The 14805-nt window shown below is 41.3% G+C and overlaps 1 protein-coding gene across 2 annotated transcripts in view; it reads left to right on the forward strand.

Annotated features, from left to right (window-relative positions):
* Positions 1 to 5836: 5836 nt before the first annotated feature.
* The window catches only part of LOC135495597 (junctophilin-1-like), a 66165-nt gene continuing 57196 nt past the window's right edge, over positions 5837 to 14805 (forward strand). For both annotated transcript variants that reach the window (XM_064784400.1, XM_064784401.1), the window contains exon 1: positions 5837 to 6609. In XM_064784400.1, the coding sequence (XP_064640470.1) occupies positions 6225 to 6609 (385 nt within the window). In that variant the 5' untranslated portion in view covers positions 5837 to 6224. The remainder of the gene's footprint in view (positions 6610 to 14805) is intronic.

The following is a 14805-nucleotide window of genomic DNA, read 5'->3' on the forward strand; positions in this document are numbered from 1 at the left end:
AAAATACTACCATTAACTAGAATGTCTGAACGTCAATGACAGCACTGATGACGTCAGGTACATGTCCTGCACTACAACCACGGACTTGTATTCTATGCCAATACTCACTCGCACATTGTCTGGAGCATCCGCCTGAAGCTGCCGAATGACGTCACCATCTGGTGTCAAGCCTCTGAAGTTGAGCTCGGCTCGTCCTTTTCGTCCGTCTGTCGTAACTACTAGAGTCACCGTGCATCCAAGTTCCGGGTTGCCTTGGGATGATCTAATGTCAACATTCTGGGATCCAGTCGCTTCCATTGTTGATCTTGGCACCATATCAAACAACACGAACGTCTCATTCATGTTCATGATGACATCAAAATCAGCGTCTCTGATGAGGTCGGCAAAATCTCCCCGGTAGTCGGCAACTAAAGCCTGGGCGATGTCAGGTAACCCCCTTGAATCGTTTGTCTTCCTTCGAAAGCTGATTTGTTTCCTGAAATGGAATTTGCATATTGTTAAAATTCACCGAATACAATCCATACGTTAAGGCCGATCCATGCAACAGCGGAATAAAGCTCACCTTTCCATAAAGTTGCTAAGCCAATGTGCAGATGCATGGAAAAGGTATAGCAGGGGTCTCTGTTCTTGTCTTTCGGCCTTCGTTTCGTTCGGAAGCTCTGCCCACCATTGCCGAAATTCTCTTCCAGCTTGCCCTTTAATATCCTCACAGGGAAACAGGGAAACCAAGTCTTCGGCGCTCAAGGAACCAGGTGTTCAAATTGTTTTCCATTTCGGGCCACTGTGCTGAAATAAAAAAGCTAACACGTTTAACATCTTTGGAAATATTGATTGGTGATGACCACTGGTATGAACAAAATGTTAGTCCTAAGAATAAAGGTCCCTGGAACAATAATACTGATTGTTAAAGGCATGGTCAGGGTCAGTCGACTAATGTCTGCGGTGCTATGCGGTGGTGTCTAGCACAGGATGTCGCAGTTTCAGCATGACGTAATCCTATAGCATGCTCCAATTGGTATGTCTCGATAAGGTCAATCTTCCGATTGAGACTGTAGCTTTTCTGGTGCCTACGTGAACCCGGTACAGCTTGGTTAGCATCATCTATATCATCATCATCAGTAGTGGTATCAGGGTCAGGGCTTTCAACATCATCTCCATACTCCATTCCATACGTTAAGATCATCATGGTGCCTGCTAGGCCTACCCACAAACTCCATCGGATTGCGTGCATCTTACCAGAAGAACGTGGTCAAAGCAAGATGGCAGAAAACAATTGTGACATTTGACACGAAAGTTCCCTGTATTGGATTTTCCCCTCGAGAAAACGATTCCATAATCGATTAGATAAAATAAATTCATTTAAAAGACTCTGGATCGGTCAACCATTTACATGGACTTGTGATAGACTTACGTAACTTCAATAATCATCACCCTGACTACAGGGATTACTGGCCCTGGCCGCGACCAGGCGTGATTGAATTGACAACATTTACAAGGTTGACTTCCTATATCTATTGATCACTATAATTGGCTGTCATATTGAATGTTTGCAGCCCACCCGTAAAATACTACAGACTGCCATGTTTCTGGACTTAGTCATTTTCGAGCCATTTTATTGGCGCTCGGTTAAGTGGGAGAAGACAGTATATAGCTTTCGCTTCAAGGTTATCGAGGCATTATATTATACGAGCAAAAATCACTAATACGTGGGCCTATACACGTAGATACACGGCGTCAGAGATTCCTCTAATTTGTCTAATAATTTGTAAGAACAAATACGATTTGCATGAATTTGTAATCCTCACCCACCACCAGACTGTCTTTCTATGAGTACCCGAATTGTTCTATTGCACACCATTGACATGTTCAATGAATGCTAAATGCGAACTTCTCTTTGGTGTGCGGATGAATACATTTGTTAAGAGATAATAATTCCTCTTGTTGCGCGTGAGTCATAAACGATGAGAAAATCTCTTTGAAACGACCAAAACCTAAGACATGTGCACCGACGACATAAGTATACGGTACCTATCTAGACGTTACAGTCCTCATAGATCCAAAAAATGAAAATTCCCCCATGTGTTGATTGTATCCCACTTATCAATAAATGTCTATTCATATTACATGTTTCGACTCGGTTTTCGTTTTTTGTTGACATTATTCGCAAGAACCCAGCCGCGCACCGAAGACAGCCGCCTCACTTTGGCATTCTGCCAATCTGGCCGATGACGTCACCAGAGGGGACTCCCTCCGCCATTGTTTGTGCACAATGGATGCAATGTACAAGAGGAGTGATTGAAAATGCCGAATTACTGTGTTGTTGGGGGATGTAAAAGCATTCCGAACAGCGAATTACAAATTACAGTTTTTCGATTCCCAAGTGATCCAGCTATTCCTCTTCTGCATCCATGATGTCCACACAAATGGCATCATCAGCGGCAACTCCCACTTCTGGCTCGTACATATACGGTGTAATGCCGGCCGCTTCATCACCCTCTGATTGAAATGAATCGTCATCCCTTTCATTCAATCCACTTTCATCAAAATCTGTTGAAGATTCTGAGAAGAAACTGGATGAATCGGAGACAAGACCACTTGTGAATATTCATAGGTTGGAGGGTCGAGGCCTATCAATTAGACGAGTGCAGGGGGGGGGGGGGGGGTCAAATTTGGAGTGAAAATGGCCGATATGGGTAAAAATGTCCACTTGTGTCAAACTTGTCAATTTAAAAAAAAATTTCCGTGGTCAATCACCAATTTAAATCGCACCAGTTACTCGCAAGACTAACCCGTATATCATATCCGAATTTCAGTTTCACTACTTGACGCATTCTTTGATGCGTCGCGGTCAAACATTGACAATTTAACTGCTAAAAGGCTTAAAAAATCAACTGTGGTCTTGTCTCATCGCTCGAAAGATCGTCGTGAGTCGCCATTGTTTATACAGTGTATGCAAATTCAAATTATGCTTGGGGTATAGCTCTCGTGACGTCACAGCCTCGGTTTCGCAGATTCCATTCATAAATTAACACGATGACTTAGTTTTTCGCCTATTTTGGAGGAGCGGCTTTTTGCCGATTAAAAGACGGTATTTTCGCTTTTGCGTTAATAATTTTGAAAAATTACGACTATGATATGAATTGTTTCTATAATACCTTTCTCACTACGGCAAAAGTTCAGCTTCGACGGTCGCTGGATCTATTAGGACTTTAATAGTAGATCATTATGTGCAGTCCTTCCAGAAAGTAAATGTCCACCATTTTTTAAAAATATCACAGATATAAAATAAGATATTTGAATGCGGTTTTCGGCAGAGTATGGTATATTCAGTTGGTCATATATCTGTTGTGTTTGGATGCACCTAATTCCATCCCTACATTATGTAACAAACATTTAAAAAAGCTCCAACGATCACCTCTTTTATTTCATGTGCCTTTTCAAAATTTCAAATGAGTCCATGAACTCTACTTTATGACCATCATTTTTTGGCATTTGCAATTCCATAGAGTGTGTTCGATAGTCATGACAAATGCACATTTTTGTTTAAGATTTTTATGTTATTTTTTAAATCCCTTCATAACCTTTGAGACCTCCAATCTTTCATGTATGAGCTGGGTTGGCCATAAAGACCCTGACTGACTGCATTGCTGACTATGAGCGGTGTTCTCAAAGGTCACTAGCTGTCTGAAAAAAACAATCACCTATAGCAAGCTAAAACTAATCTTCAAAATAAAAGAATTTAGCAGGAATTTTTTTGTAATGTAGTAGACTGTACATATAGTAGCGATTACAGTACTGTAGTAGAGGTGCAAGGAAAATGGGCACCAGCTTTAGTTCGTTTTGAGGAACATCATTGCCAAAAGGTGGCAATAGTAGTATTTGGGTATGAAATTGACATGGGTATGACATGTGCTGGAAATCTTCGACCGCCTACTTGGGCCGCTTATCAAAGTTCCGCATTGAAAATGCTGTTGCAAAAAGGCTGCCTTTTCCCCATTTTTTGAGAGATGTCAAAAACTACAATAACGTAATTAAATGTCAATGGAAAATGCATCAGTGCAGCCAGGGTCAATGCTTCAGATTGGCTTATTTTCGACCTATATTCTATACACACATGACCTGGAGGAGACCACGAAGTTAACGATGGTATAAACTAAATGTTACACATGTAAATGGTGGCAGTTGACCAAATGTTGCACTGGCAGGCATCTCGGTCAGTTGCTAGTTGGGTTTTTCGCGCACTGGTTGATAGCTGAAGTACCAGTATTGGTATGCAGATGGAGTCCGCGATGCACTGCAATGTTTTTGATCTCATCGACCACTGCATTCGGCTGATGCTATGAGAAGAGTCTTGGAGGAATGATGCCTACGAGAATTTGCAGCAGTGCAGTGGACGCAAAGCTGTCAGCATACTGAGATGCTGTTATAACACCTACCTTGTATCATTTGTGAGAAACATCTTGGATTATGCAACCTGGTACATGCACATCTTCGGTCGAAGTTGTAACGCCGATGTTGTAATTACACGATCGTGTACACATGTTGGTCAGGGTTTCTGTTATTGAATCAAAAATTAAAGATTTCGATTTCAAGTGATGGTTATTAGGGAACAAAGGTCTTTGAGCTATAATCTACATTTTTTTGTGCTATGGACAAACGACTTGTTTATAGGAACTGTCTCAATCACTCGAAAGGAGACTGGCTTTTTTAACAACATACTAAAAGATGCCCCACTCAGCTTTTGGACATATGTTATCCTCGTCAGTTCGAATGCGACGAAATTTACAGAAAAGGACATTAAGGAGATGGAGAACCTCAGATGAATACGACGTATATATAAAATGTCAACTTTGAATAACGCAGTCACGTACTTGACATTCTAGGCATATTCCTCAAATTTAAGATGGGAGGCCGATTCACTAGTTGACATATGCGGGTAACCATGGTAACAGTAAAGCTTTCATGTCAGTCAGAGGCAACATCACACGATACCTGATCCTTTGTAAACAGGTGAAGCCGGTAGTAGAATATATACTGAACACTGAAACAAACAACAAGCATGGGTATTTATGCTGGAGGTATCCATACATATCAACTGTGAGGGTACGTATCAAAAGTAAGCCAGATAACTGTTGGTTTTCATTCTGAGAGTCTGGGCTTTTTCACTCCTACGCCATATATATACATGTACAAACTCAAAGTAGAACCACAGGCTGTAAGATATATTACGAGACGTTACAATATTCGCATGCCAAATACCAAAATTAAATGGAGCACTCTATTTTGTAAACGTCGAACAGTTTGAACCAAAAGCGATCAAAAACGCCCCAATGATGATACTGAAGCTATATTTGTACTTTACATGCATGCATAAAAGCTTGTAAAATAGAGTCAATTACGCTAATAAGAACATTTTCGCCTACGGTAAAAAACAAGTGCCAGGGAATAAAAGCTGTCTGCTCATTTGTGACGTGAACGTAATCTTCTCCTCCCTGCTAAGAGTTTTGTATTTATTTGACGTTTCCATCTCCGAGGCCCTGGGCCAATATCGGAAAACACCACGTGAGCACACTGTCATCGCAGAACAAACGCCGGTAAAGCTTTTGTTCCGCTGATGCAACTATTCATACGTCCCTTCTCAGCGCAATTACAAAACTGTACGTGTGGTTCCAGCGTCGCAGTGAGCAGACTAAAGAAGGATAATGTATTCATTTTGGGCATCCTCGATGCGCTTTTCGAAGGTTTCACATGTCAACAAAGAGTTCGTGCGAAGCGAGAGATCATTGTCCATGGTTGGATACGAGTTTCATTCCTGGCGCTATGGACTGCAGGCGCTGCAGTAATCGGTAGTGTCTATAACGATCAGGGTATCGATCTGTCGCGGATTACTTTATTCAATCACTACACAAGCAGGCGAGTGTGACCAGCTGCGACGGTGTTGAGTCGGAGGATACCTCCTTCATAGGTTGGATTACTGTACCTTTCTCGAGGATTCGGATAGCGTGCTCTTGGCGCCGAGATGCACACCTTGGCTACGATAGGTAACTGACTGGATGACGTGGGTAGAAGGCCGGTAATGTAGAACATTCCTTACAAGCCAGGCCCAGCCTTGCTACACTAGGATCCTCTATGAGGAAGCTACAACCTTCGTCCTCAGCCTCCCGGCCCGGCGCCCCATAACAACGGGCAAAACTCTGCTGCTCCTCACACACTGACAGGGTGCAATGACTACCGGGGGTGGTCGTTTTGATTTCGATGATGGCGGCACATACTGCGGGGGTTGGGAGGATGGAAAGGCCCACGGTCACGGCGTATGTACTGGACCCAAAGGCCAGGGCGAATACTCCGGTGCCTGGCAATATGGGTACGAGATCTCCGGAGTATACACTTGGCCTAGTGGTAACCAATTCGAGGGTCAGTGGCTTCAAGGAAAGAGACACGGACTAGGAATAGAAACAAAAGGGCGGTGGATTTATAGAGGGGAGTGGACACAGGGATTTAAGGGGCGCTACGGAGTGCGGCAGAGTGCCAATTCCGGGGCCAAATATGAGGGGACATGGACCACGGGGCTGCAGGACGGATACGGCGTGGAGACTTATGCTGACGGAGGTAGGTCGAATATTATTTTCTCCTTTATACGTAACGGTCACTCTACTAAACATCCCCCGAGCGCGCATCGCACCACCAGCCTTGCACTGCAGACATCACGATGACCTTGAGCTAGCCATGGCGCCCATCAACATCATCCTTCTCATTCTCCTCCTCGTTGCCTTCTCCATCTTCACTGCTCATTCTAGCCTAGAAGCCATACGATGACTAAACTTAATGATCTCGAACATAAGTCCTTAATCAATCTTTATGTAGATTCACGAGTTTACACATCAGTTCATATAGCACTGCAGGAATATTTAGAAATGGTCATCTGCCTTCTGTCGTACTAGTAATGGGTCTATTGGAAAGCTTTGGTCAGTGTTACTGTTGAATAGCTGTTACGCTTACAATCTCACCGTGAAGCATGAGAAACTCTGGTCATATCATGATGAGTATGATACCGACCATTGGATTGCGACAGCAAGCTATTCCACGATTGCATGGGCTACAATTATGGTGGAATTCATAGTTTTACAGAATTGGACGTACGAATGTACTCTATTCGCACGGAATGGACGCCCATATTGGTTCATATTCCCATTTTCTTATTCGTTTACAAGTGACAAGCAAATAACTTTTGCACTGCCTGGTTGCTGAGCCGGCATGGCACTCCTCGTAATAAATCTAATCATATAGTTCTCTGTTGATATTAATGTTGTCAGTAACAGTGAATCTGAAATAATAAGGAGGGTTTTACGCATGTTTTTGGCTGCCTAGTAGCCGCAGCCAGTTAATGGAAAACGTCTGAAAAAGCACCGTATACACCTCCAATATTTTATAGCGACAGTAAAGTCACATTTATGTAACCAAACGCGGGTACATCCTGGTATAGTATGTATTGTGTCTGTCGAAGACACAGTAATCGAGGTCCATCGTCCTATACCAGGAGCTCGAAAAGAATAAATCACATGCCAGTTTTGGCCTGGTTGACCTGAAAATGGTCCTAAGGTTTCTTGTAATTTAAAACCTACGTTGTCCGCCATCACAGTGTCGACAATACCCCAAGACATAATTGATGACAACTACTTCTTGTCTAGAGATTCCAATTGTCTAAAGTTTCGCAGAGCTTTTCATCTTTGAGATTGCCAAAAGAGCTGCGACCTTTCTCATAAAATGATAAGTAGCAGAGCCCCTGTATTTAATCCCTACTAAGAAGAGCCCATCATCTTACCTGGGTCTGGTATCTTGCGCTATGCAGAAGCATCATGATTGCCCAGCCTTGGAAATAGCTAAGTCATTGCTCATCTTCTTCTGAAGATAATGACTAGGCCAGCATTATATCAGTATATATGCCTACATTGCTATATGCAGTCAGTGAATACAATAGATCTAGATTGAGTGCCAAGCCTACAGCCTTCACTACAGCAAAGCAATCAGTTATTGCAGTGCATTGAATAATAAATAATACAATTGACTCCAATGTACTTACATACGTGTACATTGCAGTACATCATAATGTGCATTGCGGTGCGTGCATCGAATAATAATGCGCCTCCCATTTGTACATATATACGTGTACGTGTGCGTGTGCAATTCATCATAACGTACACTACACTGCAGTGACGCGTTTCGTGGCTTTATACAGTACATGTATATCAATTTATGCAGTTGGTCCATTGCTAAGTGTTGTAACCATTGCATTTGCAGTTCAGTACTCGCCGTTGCAGTACTAGGCCTCGTACTCTGTCTTCTCGTCCATCAAGTCGGGCCGGGGCGACCGGCCCGCGTGTCCTCCTGCGTTGCAACTTTACCCGAATCTGCTGCATTACAGGACGAGGGCAACTCATTTGAAGGTGACGCCAACATTCACTTTTTGGTATACTTTTTTAAATTAGATGCACCTCGTGCTACTCGAACTATACATCAGTTGGGGTCCGAGCTTTTGGTAGGACTATGCTTGTTTTCTTGGCGTGGTCTGGGCTACTTAGAATCCGAAATTTAAATGGGTCACCACCAGGCATTAATTGGGCGCTGAAAGAATACAGGATTTCACAAAAATCTATAGGTTTTGAGTAAATTGGACGTTCAAATAGGGTTTCGCAAAATCGCTGCAATTTTCAACGCTAAACTTATGTGATACAGAGCCCTTTGTCACATACTCTGCCCTGCATTATTCAGTCATTTTCCCATCTTAAATATTGATGTTGATCTCCAGATATACTCTGAGGAGTTTCTTTCATAAAAGTTCAAATGAAATACCTTCATCTTGAAAAGGTTCTTCATCTAATCGATAGAGGTTCCAACCTCATGAATATTGAAATGGCGACGCCGTCTATATGTATCTAACACCTCTAACTCAATTATATAATATCAGAATCAGTCAATGCTGATAAACCAAATACAACAACATTGTATTAATTTTCACCTGTTTATTTTCGTTATCCACCTAGGCTCAGTTGTTCAAAAGCACGTTAGCTTTAATGTTGCCGTTATGTCTTAATGAGATTAACTGAAAGTGATAACGACCTTAAGGTTCCTTAACGTAACCGTTAGGGATAACGTGACTTTTGAGCTTTTGAACAACCGGCCCCTGGTGTAATATCGTTCTCTGCGCTGATAGGAATATAGACGCACTTTTTGATGTATCATTAACAGAGCAAAAGGCTGAATCATCATAAAGAATTTATTTAAAAAAAACAAGATAATTGACTGATACAACGGAAGTCATCCCTGGAACTATCTGCCCTGTAATCCAGGGTCTATATCGCTGCGCCTGTGCTTTGTTAAAGGGGGATTATAGGCAGGAGCAGTGTTAGGGATCAAAGTGAAAACTTACATTTAAGTATTATCTTCAAATTCTTCAATAAAGCTGATGTACATGTACAATAACGTAACTTATGACTTAACGCTAACGTTACTGTACATGTATGATAACGAAGATTTAGCAACCGCAGCGGGGCCCAGTGCGCGCGCTACGTTCCCCAAATTCCGAATGAATCATGATTATCAGTGAACATGGAAAGTAATTTTTGGTAAGGCAACCGCAATGAAGGTTACTCAAATTCATGGGAGAGGTTCTCACACACAAAATGCAGCAGAATATATTATGAGATGTCGGTGATAAGTCCCTCTCATATAAAAAAAGTATATTTCAGTGCGATTAAGATGCAAAATGCCTCAAACATGAACATATAACACACCGAATGCATTCTTACGTGTATCAGTATAGTACACAGCATTGATGTGATCACTTCCATGCATGACAGGACGTTGGTCTCAATACATTACCAAATGCACTACATCAGTATATTTCACCGCGATTCCTTCTTGTGTAAAGATCCACCAGTGCATTTAATTGTAGTTGGCCACACACATTGCATACAGGAATGCACACAAACTGAGTGAAGCTATCGATTACCAGACTTCAATAAGTCTGTTCTCGTACACATTTATTTTCTACGCGATAATTCTGTGGATAGATGCTACCAGATTTCGATCTGCAGCTCTTTTGTGCGCGCGGCAGACATGGTCAAAGGTCGGATAATCCCACAGCGAGTTATTACGATTGAGGAGAATTCGAAGTGGGCAGTAAATCTGTGTGGCTCAGAAATATTGTGCAGAGGCACGGGATAACCTAAAAAGCAGCACTACGAATGCGAGAGGCCGAGGCAGTCAAGACAGTGCATTTGTTTCATCCCCAGTCAAATTAAAGGGGTACATCGTTCGTAATTACTGGTGGTCAAATGCCGTTAGTGCAGTTATTATGCGTACGAATTTGCTGAAACTTGGTATTCATAGCATTTGGAAATCTGTCTACACAACGACAATGTTGAAATTTGAATTAAGCACGTATTAACGCAATTAACAAATTTCAAATTCAAATATATATTTCAAATTTTTAACGAACGGCGTGTGCCTTTAAGTAAAAAAACTGTTCCGTATACGTGCCCATGAAAAACCCTTTATTTCTGAACAAGCCAGGTTCACCTAGGCCGATTTATATACAGAAAAAAACCTGCAATACCAGTTTTACTTGAAGTTTGATGAGGAGTTATGAAAATAAATCAATATTGAACTGAAGTCTTGGCCGAAAAAAAAGCCACATAGTTTATAAAGAAGAGGTAACATATTGAATAATCACTGGCCTAAGTTTACGTTCAAGCAATAATATTTAACACTGGCTACGAGAGTGAAGGCAATAATGTAAAAAATAAACACAAGGCGCATTGAAGACAACAAAATTTGCAGCGATGATTCATAATATATCCTTCTTTAAAAGCGTGGAACCCTAACCCAGTTGATCACCCACCTTATTCAAAGAAGCCAACTTCACTTCCAAGCAATAAAGGTTCCTGGGCGTTTAAAAAACCGTTGAGGGTATTTCAGCCAATGCACCTTTGGAGGTATTTCAGCGAAATAGAAGACGCTTAAAATGTTTTCAGAATCTCAAAAACTGTTATTTCTTTGAGTTGTTGGCCTGGTTGGGTGCGGCTTGTTCTGGATGCGCCACTGCGTTATTCTTCTCCAGGGGTCATGTGCCTTGCTCTTTCGTACCCTCCACAGGACCCCTGGGAAAGAGGGCTAACAATGGCAAGACAGGACAGGCAGCAGGGGAGTGCATGAGCTGCATCACGTGTGGGGTGCCATGTTTGCTTATTATTAATATACTAAGTATATGTGATGGACATCCATTAAAACAATGCTCTTTGATTTCCAAGTCCTTTTTCCGTTGTGATGTGATTGCAAAACGTTTTTCACGTTGTTTCAGATCTGTGTTCTACCATTATGCACAACATACTTACATTGTGATATTTTGGCCCTCCCTCTGCTTACACGCATCAAGTGGAATTCAAAGGCCTACTGCTTTCGTTGAACTTAAAATTTAAAAACTTTGTAATCATTTAAATACGCACTGGATATAGATTTTAACAATGCAGTTGTGTAGACATATATAGACACAAGCTCTTTCTATTTTCCTGAGTAAGCAGTAAATACAACAAACACGACCGGTGTGCCCCTTTATGGTTGTTTAGTAACATCGTGATAGTAAGCAAGAACAAGATGTAGCTTATGATATGGAACCATAAGGTCTGATGTGGCAAATAGGTTTTCAGGCGTTGTTTTGAAAGGAAACCCCACAGGCGTACTCAGTTTTCAAGTGCAGAACTAAGGCAATGCTCTTGGTGCTAGCAACGGAGCACAGACATAAAGCTAGTTGCAGTAATACTTATGTGTATAGATAAGGCACTGGTAAACTGCCACGTATCCCTGAGCGAAAAACAACTATGGCGTAGCTGGGTCTTTCTTGCGAATGCTAGCATATCTTCTTTGCAATGTTCAATCGCCTACATTGCGCTGAGGTAAAGTTTCAACGGACCTATGCAAAATATCCACAGTCACATGCACTCCAATGTACACGTGTTACTAACAAGGTTAGATTGAAACCGACTTTGATTATATATGTCTTGAGCAGTTAGGTGAGAAGGGCACGTGATCACCTGGCAGCCATATTAAGATCTCGGTACCGGTTACCAGTCAGACTGGTTCTAATCATCACTGGCGGGGGAGGTAAATTTAATACTCCACTCATTTCGCAAAACCACTGCTAACGTCATCAGCAGTCTCGGTTTAACGGAAGCGTTTTGTTAAAGATGTAGATTTGAGACATAGAAGATATATAAAAAAGATTGTTTATTCAATTTTCTGGCCATTTTCCCATTTTCTGAAGCCGAGTGACGACAAGGAGTCATTCAAAATAGCGACAATACATGTTTTGCGGTTTTTTTCTGTTAGTGCTTGTTGGAACTGTTCGAATATTATGAACAACAACCAGGGTGAACAACCACTTTTTACATTCGTCATTAATTTGTCCTTTTTTGAATATCGGCGTGTATCAGGGCTGAGAAATTCTTCATGACCAAATCTATGCGAAATTGATAATGCACTCTAACATGTTGTGATAATAGTTTTGAACTTTTGACGATTTCTTTCGGCCAACACAAATATGCACCCCGAGGAGCTTTTTCGGTAATTTGAAAACCCCTTAAAGACCTTTCCCGCCACGTGAGTCCACGCCGGGATCCGAGTTCACGTCACCCCGCTATTACGACGCAACGTCATTTCCATCATCGTCGCAGTAGTGGGGTAAAGCGCCATCACCGTGACGTCGGAAAATCGATATCAACACCAAGGGTCACAGGATAGATCCATGGTTCCAGGAAGCGCCTTACTAGTGCATCGTTTCACATGGAAAAGATCGACGCATGGAGAGCTATAACTCTGGTGAAATCGGAGTCAACATCGGAAAAGCGTGATAATTCAGTCTGATTTTGAATTTTTCCTTTTTTGTGCATTTTGGGCAGCCGACAGCTGGGTAATAGTGCCCTTAATAATACCAATGGTCCTTTGAGGGTTTTTTTCATTTCGCTGAAAAACCTCTGCAGTGTGCATAATTATTTGTGTTGAGCGAAAAAATATTAAGCTTTTTGAAAGCTCAGAAACTCTATAAATAAGAGTGTCACAGTGCTTGGCAAGAGTAGATCGTTGTATCTGATTTCTTTGGGACATGATAAACGAAACAATCCAGGAAATGACTTGAAAAAAACTAGAAGTTTGAAAAAAAGCAATTATCATTCTTAGTACATAAACATTGGCTGCCGGGAGACATCGTTTACAAAGCAATATTGTTAATTAATTGCTCCATCAATTTTTCGTATTTGATGGCCTAACGATCATTTTTCTGAACAGTACAGTGTAGTTTGGAATGAATTCTTGTTAATTTGTAATTTTCCCTGTTATTACAGCATGGCAGTTCGCTATATGGGCATGGCAAATACTGGTAGTTCTTTCCAGTGCTACAAAATGATGTTGACTTGTTCCTGTTCACATGTATTTATAATTAGTGTATCTTTGAATAAGCTGAAAAAATGGAATACATGTAATGTACGTTTTATGCACTTGTATAGTACATTTTGCTTATTATGGTGTCAAACCTAAGGAATGGGCTTCCCCAGATTTTGCTTATGAGAAACTCTTTACTTCCACGCTTCCACACGTCTCTAAGCCAGGCGGTCGGCGAGAAGGCATATAATTTTAATTCAAATGATTTGCTTAAGTCCTTGGAAGTTCATTACACTGTAATAAATCGTACAGTTAAATAAAGAACCAATGCAAACTAAAACCACGTGGAAGACGACTCAAGTGGATCCTGATCTAAAATAGTTTGGTTGCATATGCACACTCACCACGCCAAGGGAAGTGTACTTCTACGTGATACAAGTGGGGTAATCATGGCAACACTGCGCCTATTCTCAATGATAAGATAAACTATCGTTTATTGGTAGTTCTACCAGAACAATAATGGCATTCTTGTAGTATTAAAGCATCTGGTGCTAGATCGAAGGCCTGACCCAGATACACGTAGCGGTGAAATATGTCAAAGGGAAAAGTGTGGTTTAAACTGATGAAATCAATCATAAAGAATGAGATACAATATCTAAATATTGAATTCAATATTTTTTTTTTGATTATCAAAAATATACTCAATTTTTAAAAAGATACTCAGCCGTGCAATGTAGTATTTGAATAATTTACTGAGGTCATTAACTATATCAAATTGGAATGATGGCGTTATGTTTCATACACCAACCTTTTATAGACATTTATAACTGACTAAAAATCTTTGTAATGGGTATATAATGTGAGATGGGGGCAAAACCCGCGACTGGGAAACACATACATTCATGATTCCTCTCTCCCTGCCCGAAAGAACGGGTTATTCCTATGATCATGGTAATAGTGATAGTACTTGCATTCACTGTAAGTTCCATACTCATTAACTTGCTGTTATTGGTGATCAGATGTAGCTGAACTTGTATGCAGCAGCACCGTCCAAGTGCAGTGTACACACATGACACGACATTCACATATAATGCAATGTCTAAATGTAATGACGTGATGGATAAAATAATAGGAATCCTTCGGCAAGGTTACGCGAGCACAATGCGTGTATAACGCCCAATAGCCTAAGGCAGGCGTTCCAAATCAGTCAGGGGCTGGCATTGCCCAACTCTGATTTCAATCGATTTTTGTAATACTGTTTGCCGGACAAGAAAAAAAGAATACCGGCAGTGTTGACACAGCCGTCAGCATGGACTTCAGCAAATCTCTCATGATGGTCCACTGCATGACTCAATCTAAGACACAAAAGGGTGA

The sequence above is a fragment of the Lineus longissimus genome, chromosome 11 (genome assembly GCF_910592395.1).
Source record: "Lineus longissimus chromosome 11, tnLinLong1.2, whole genome shotgun sequence".
NCBI classification, from domain to species: domain Eukaryota; kingdom Metazoa; phylum Nemertea; class Pilidiophora; order Heteronemertea; family Lineidae; genus Lineus; species Lineus longissimus.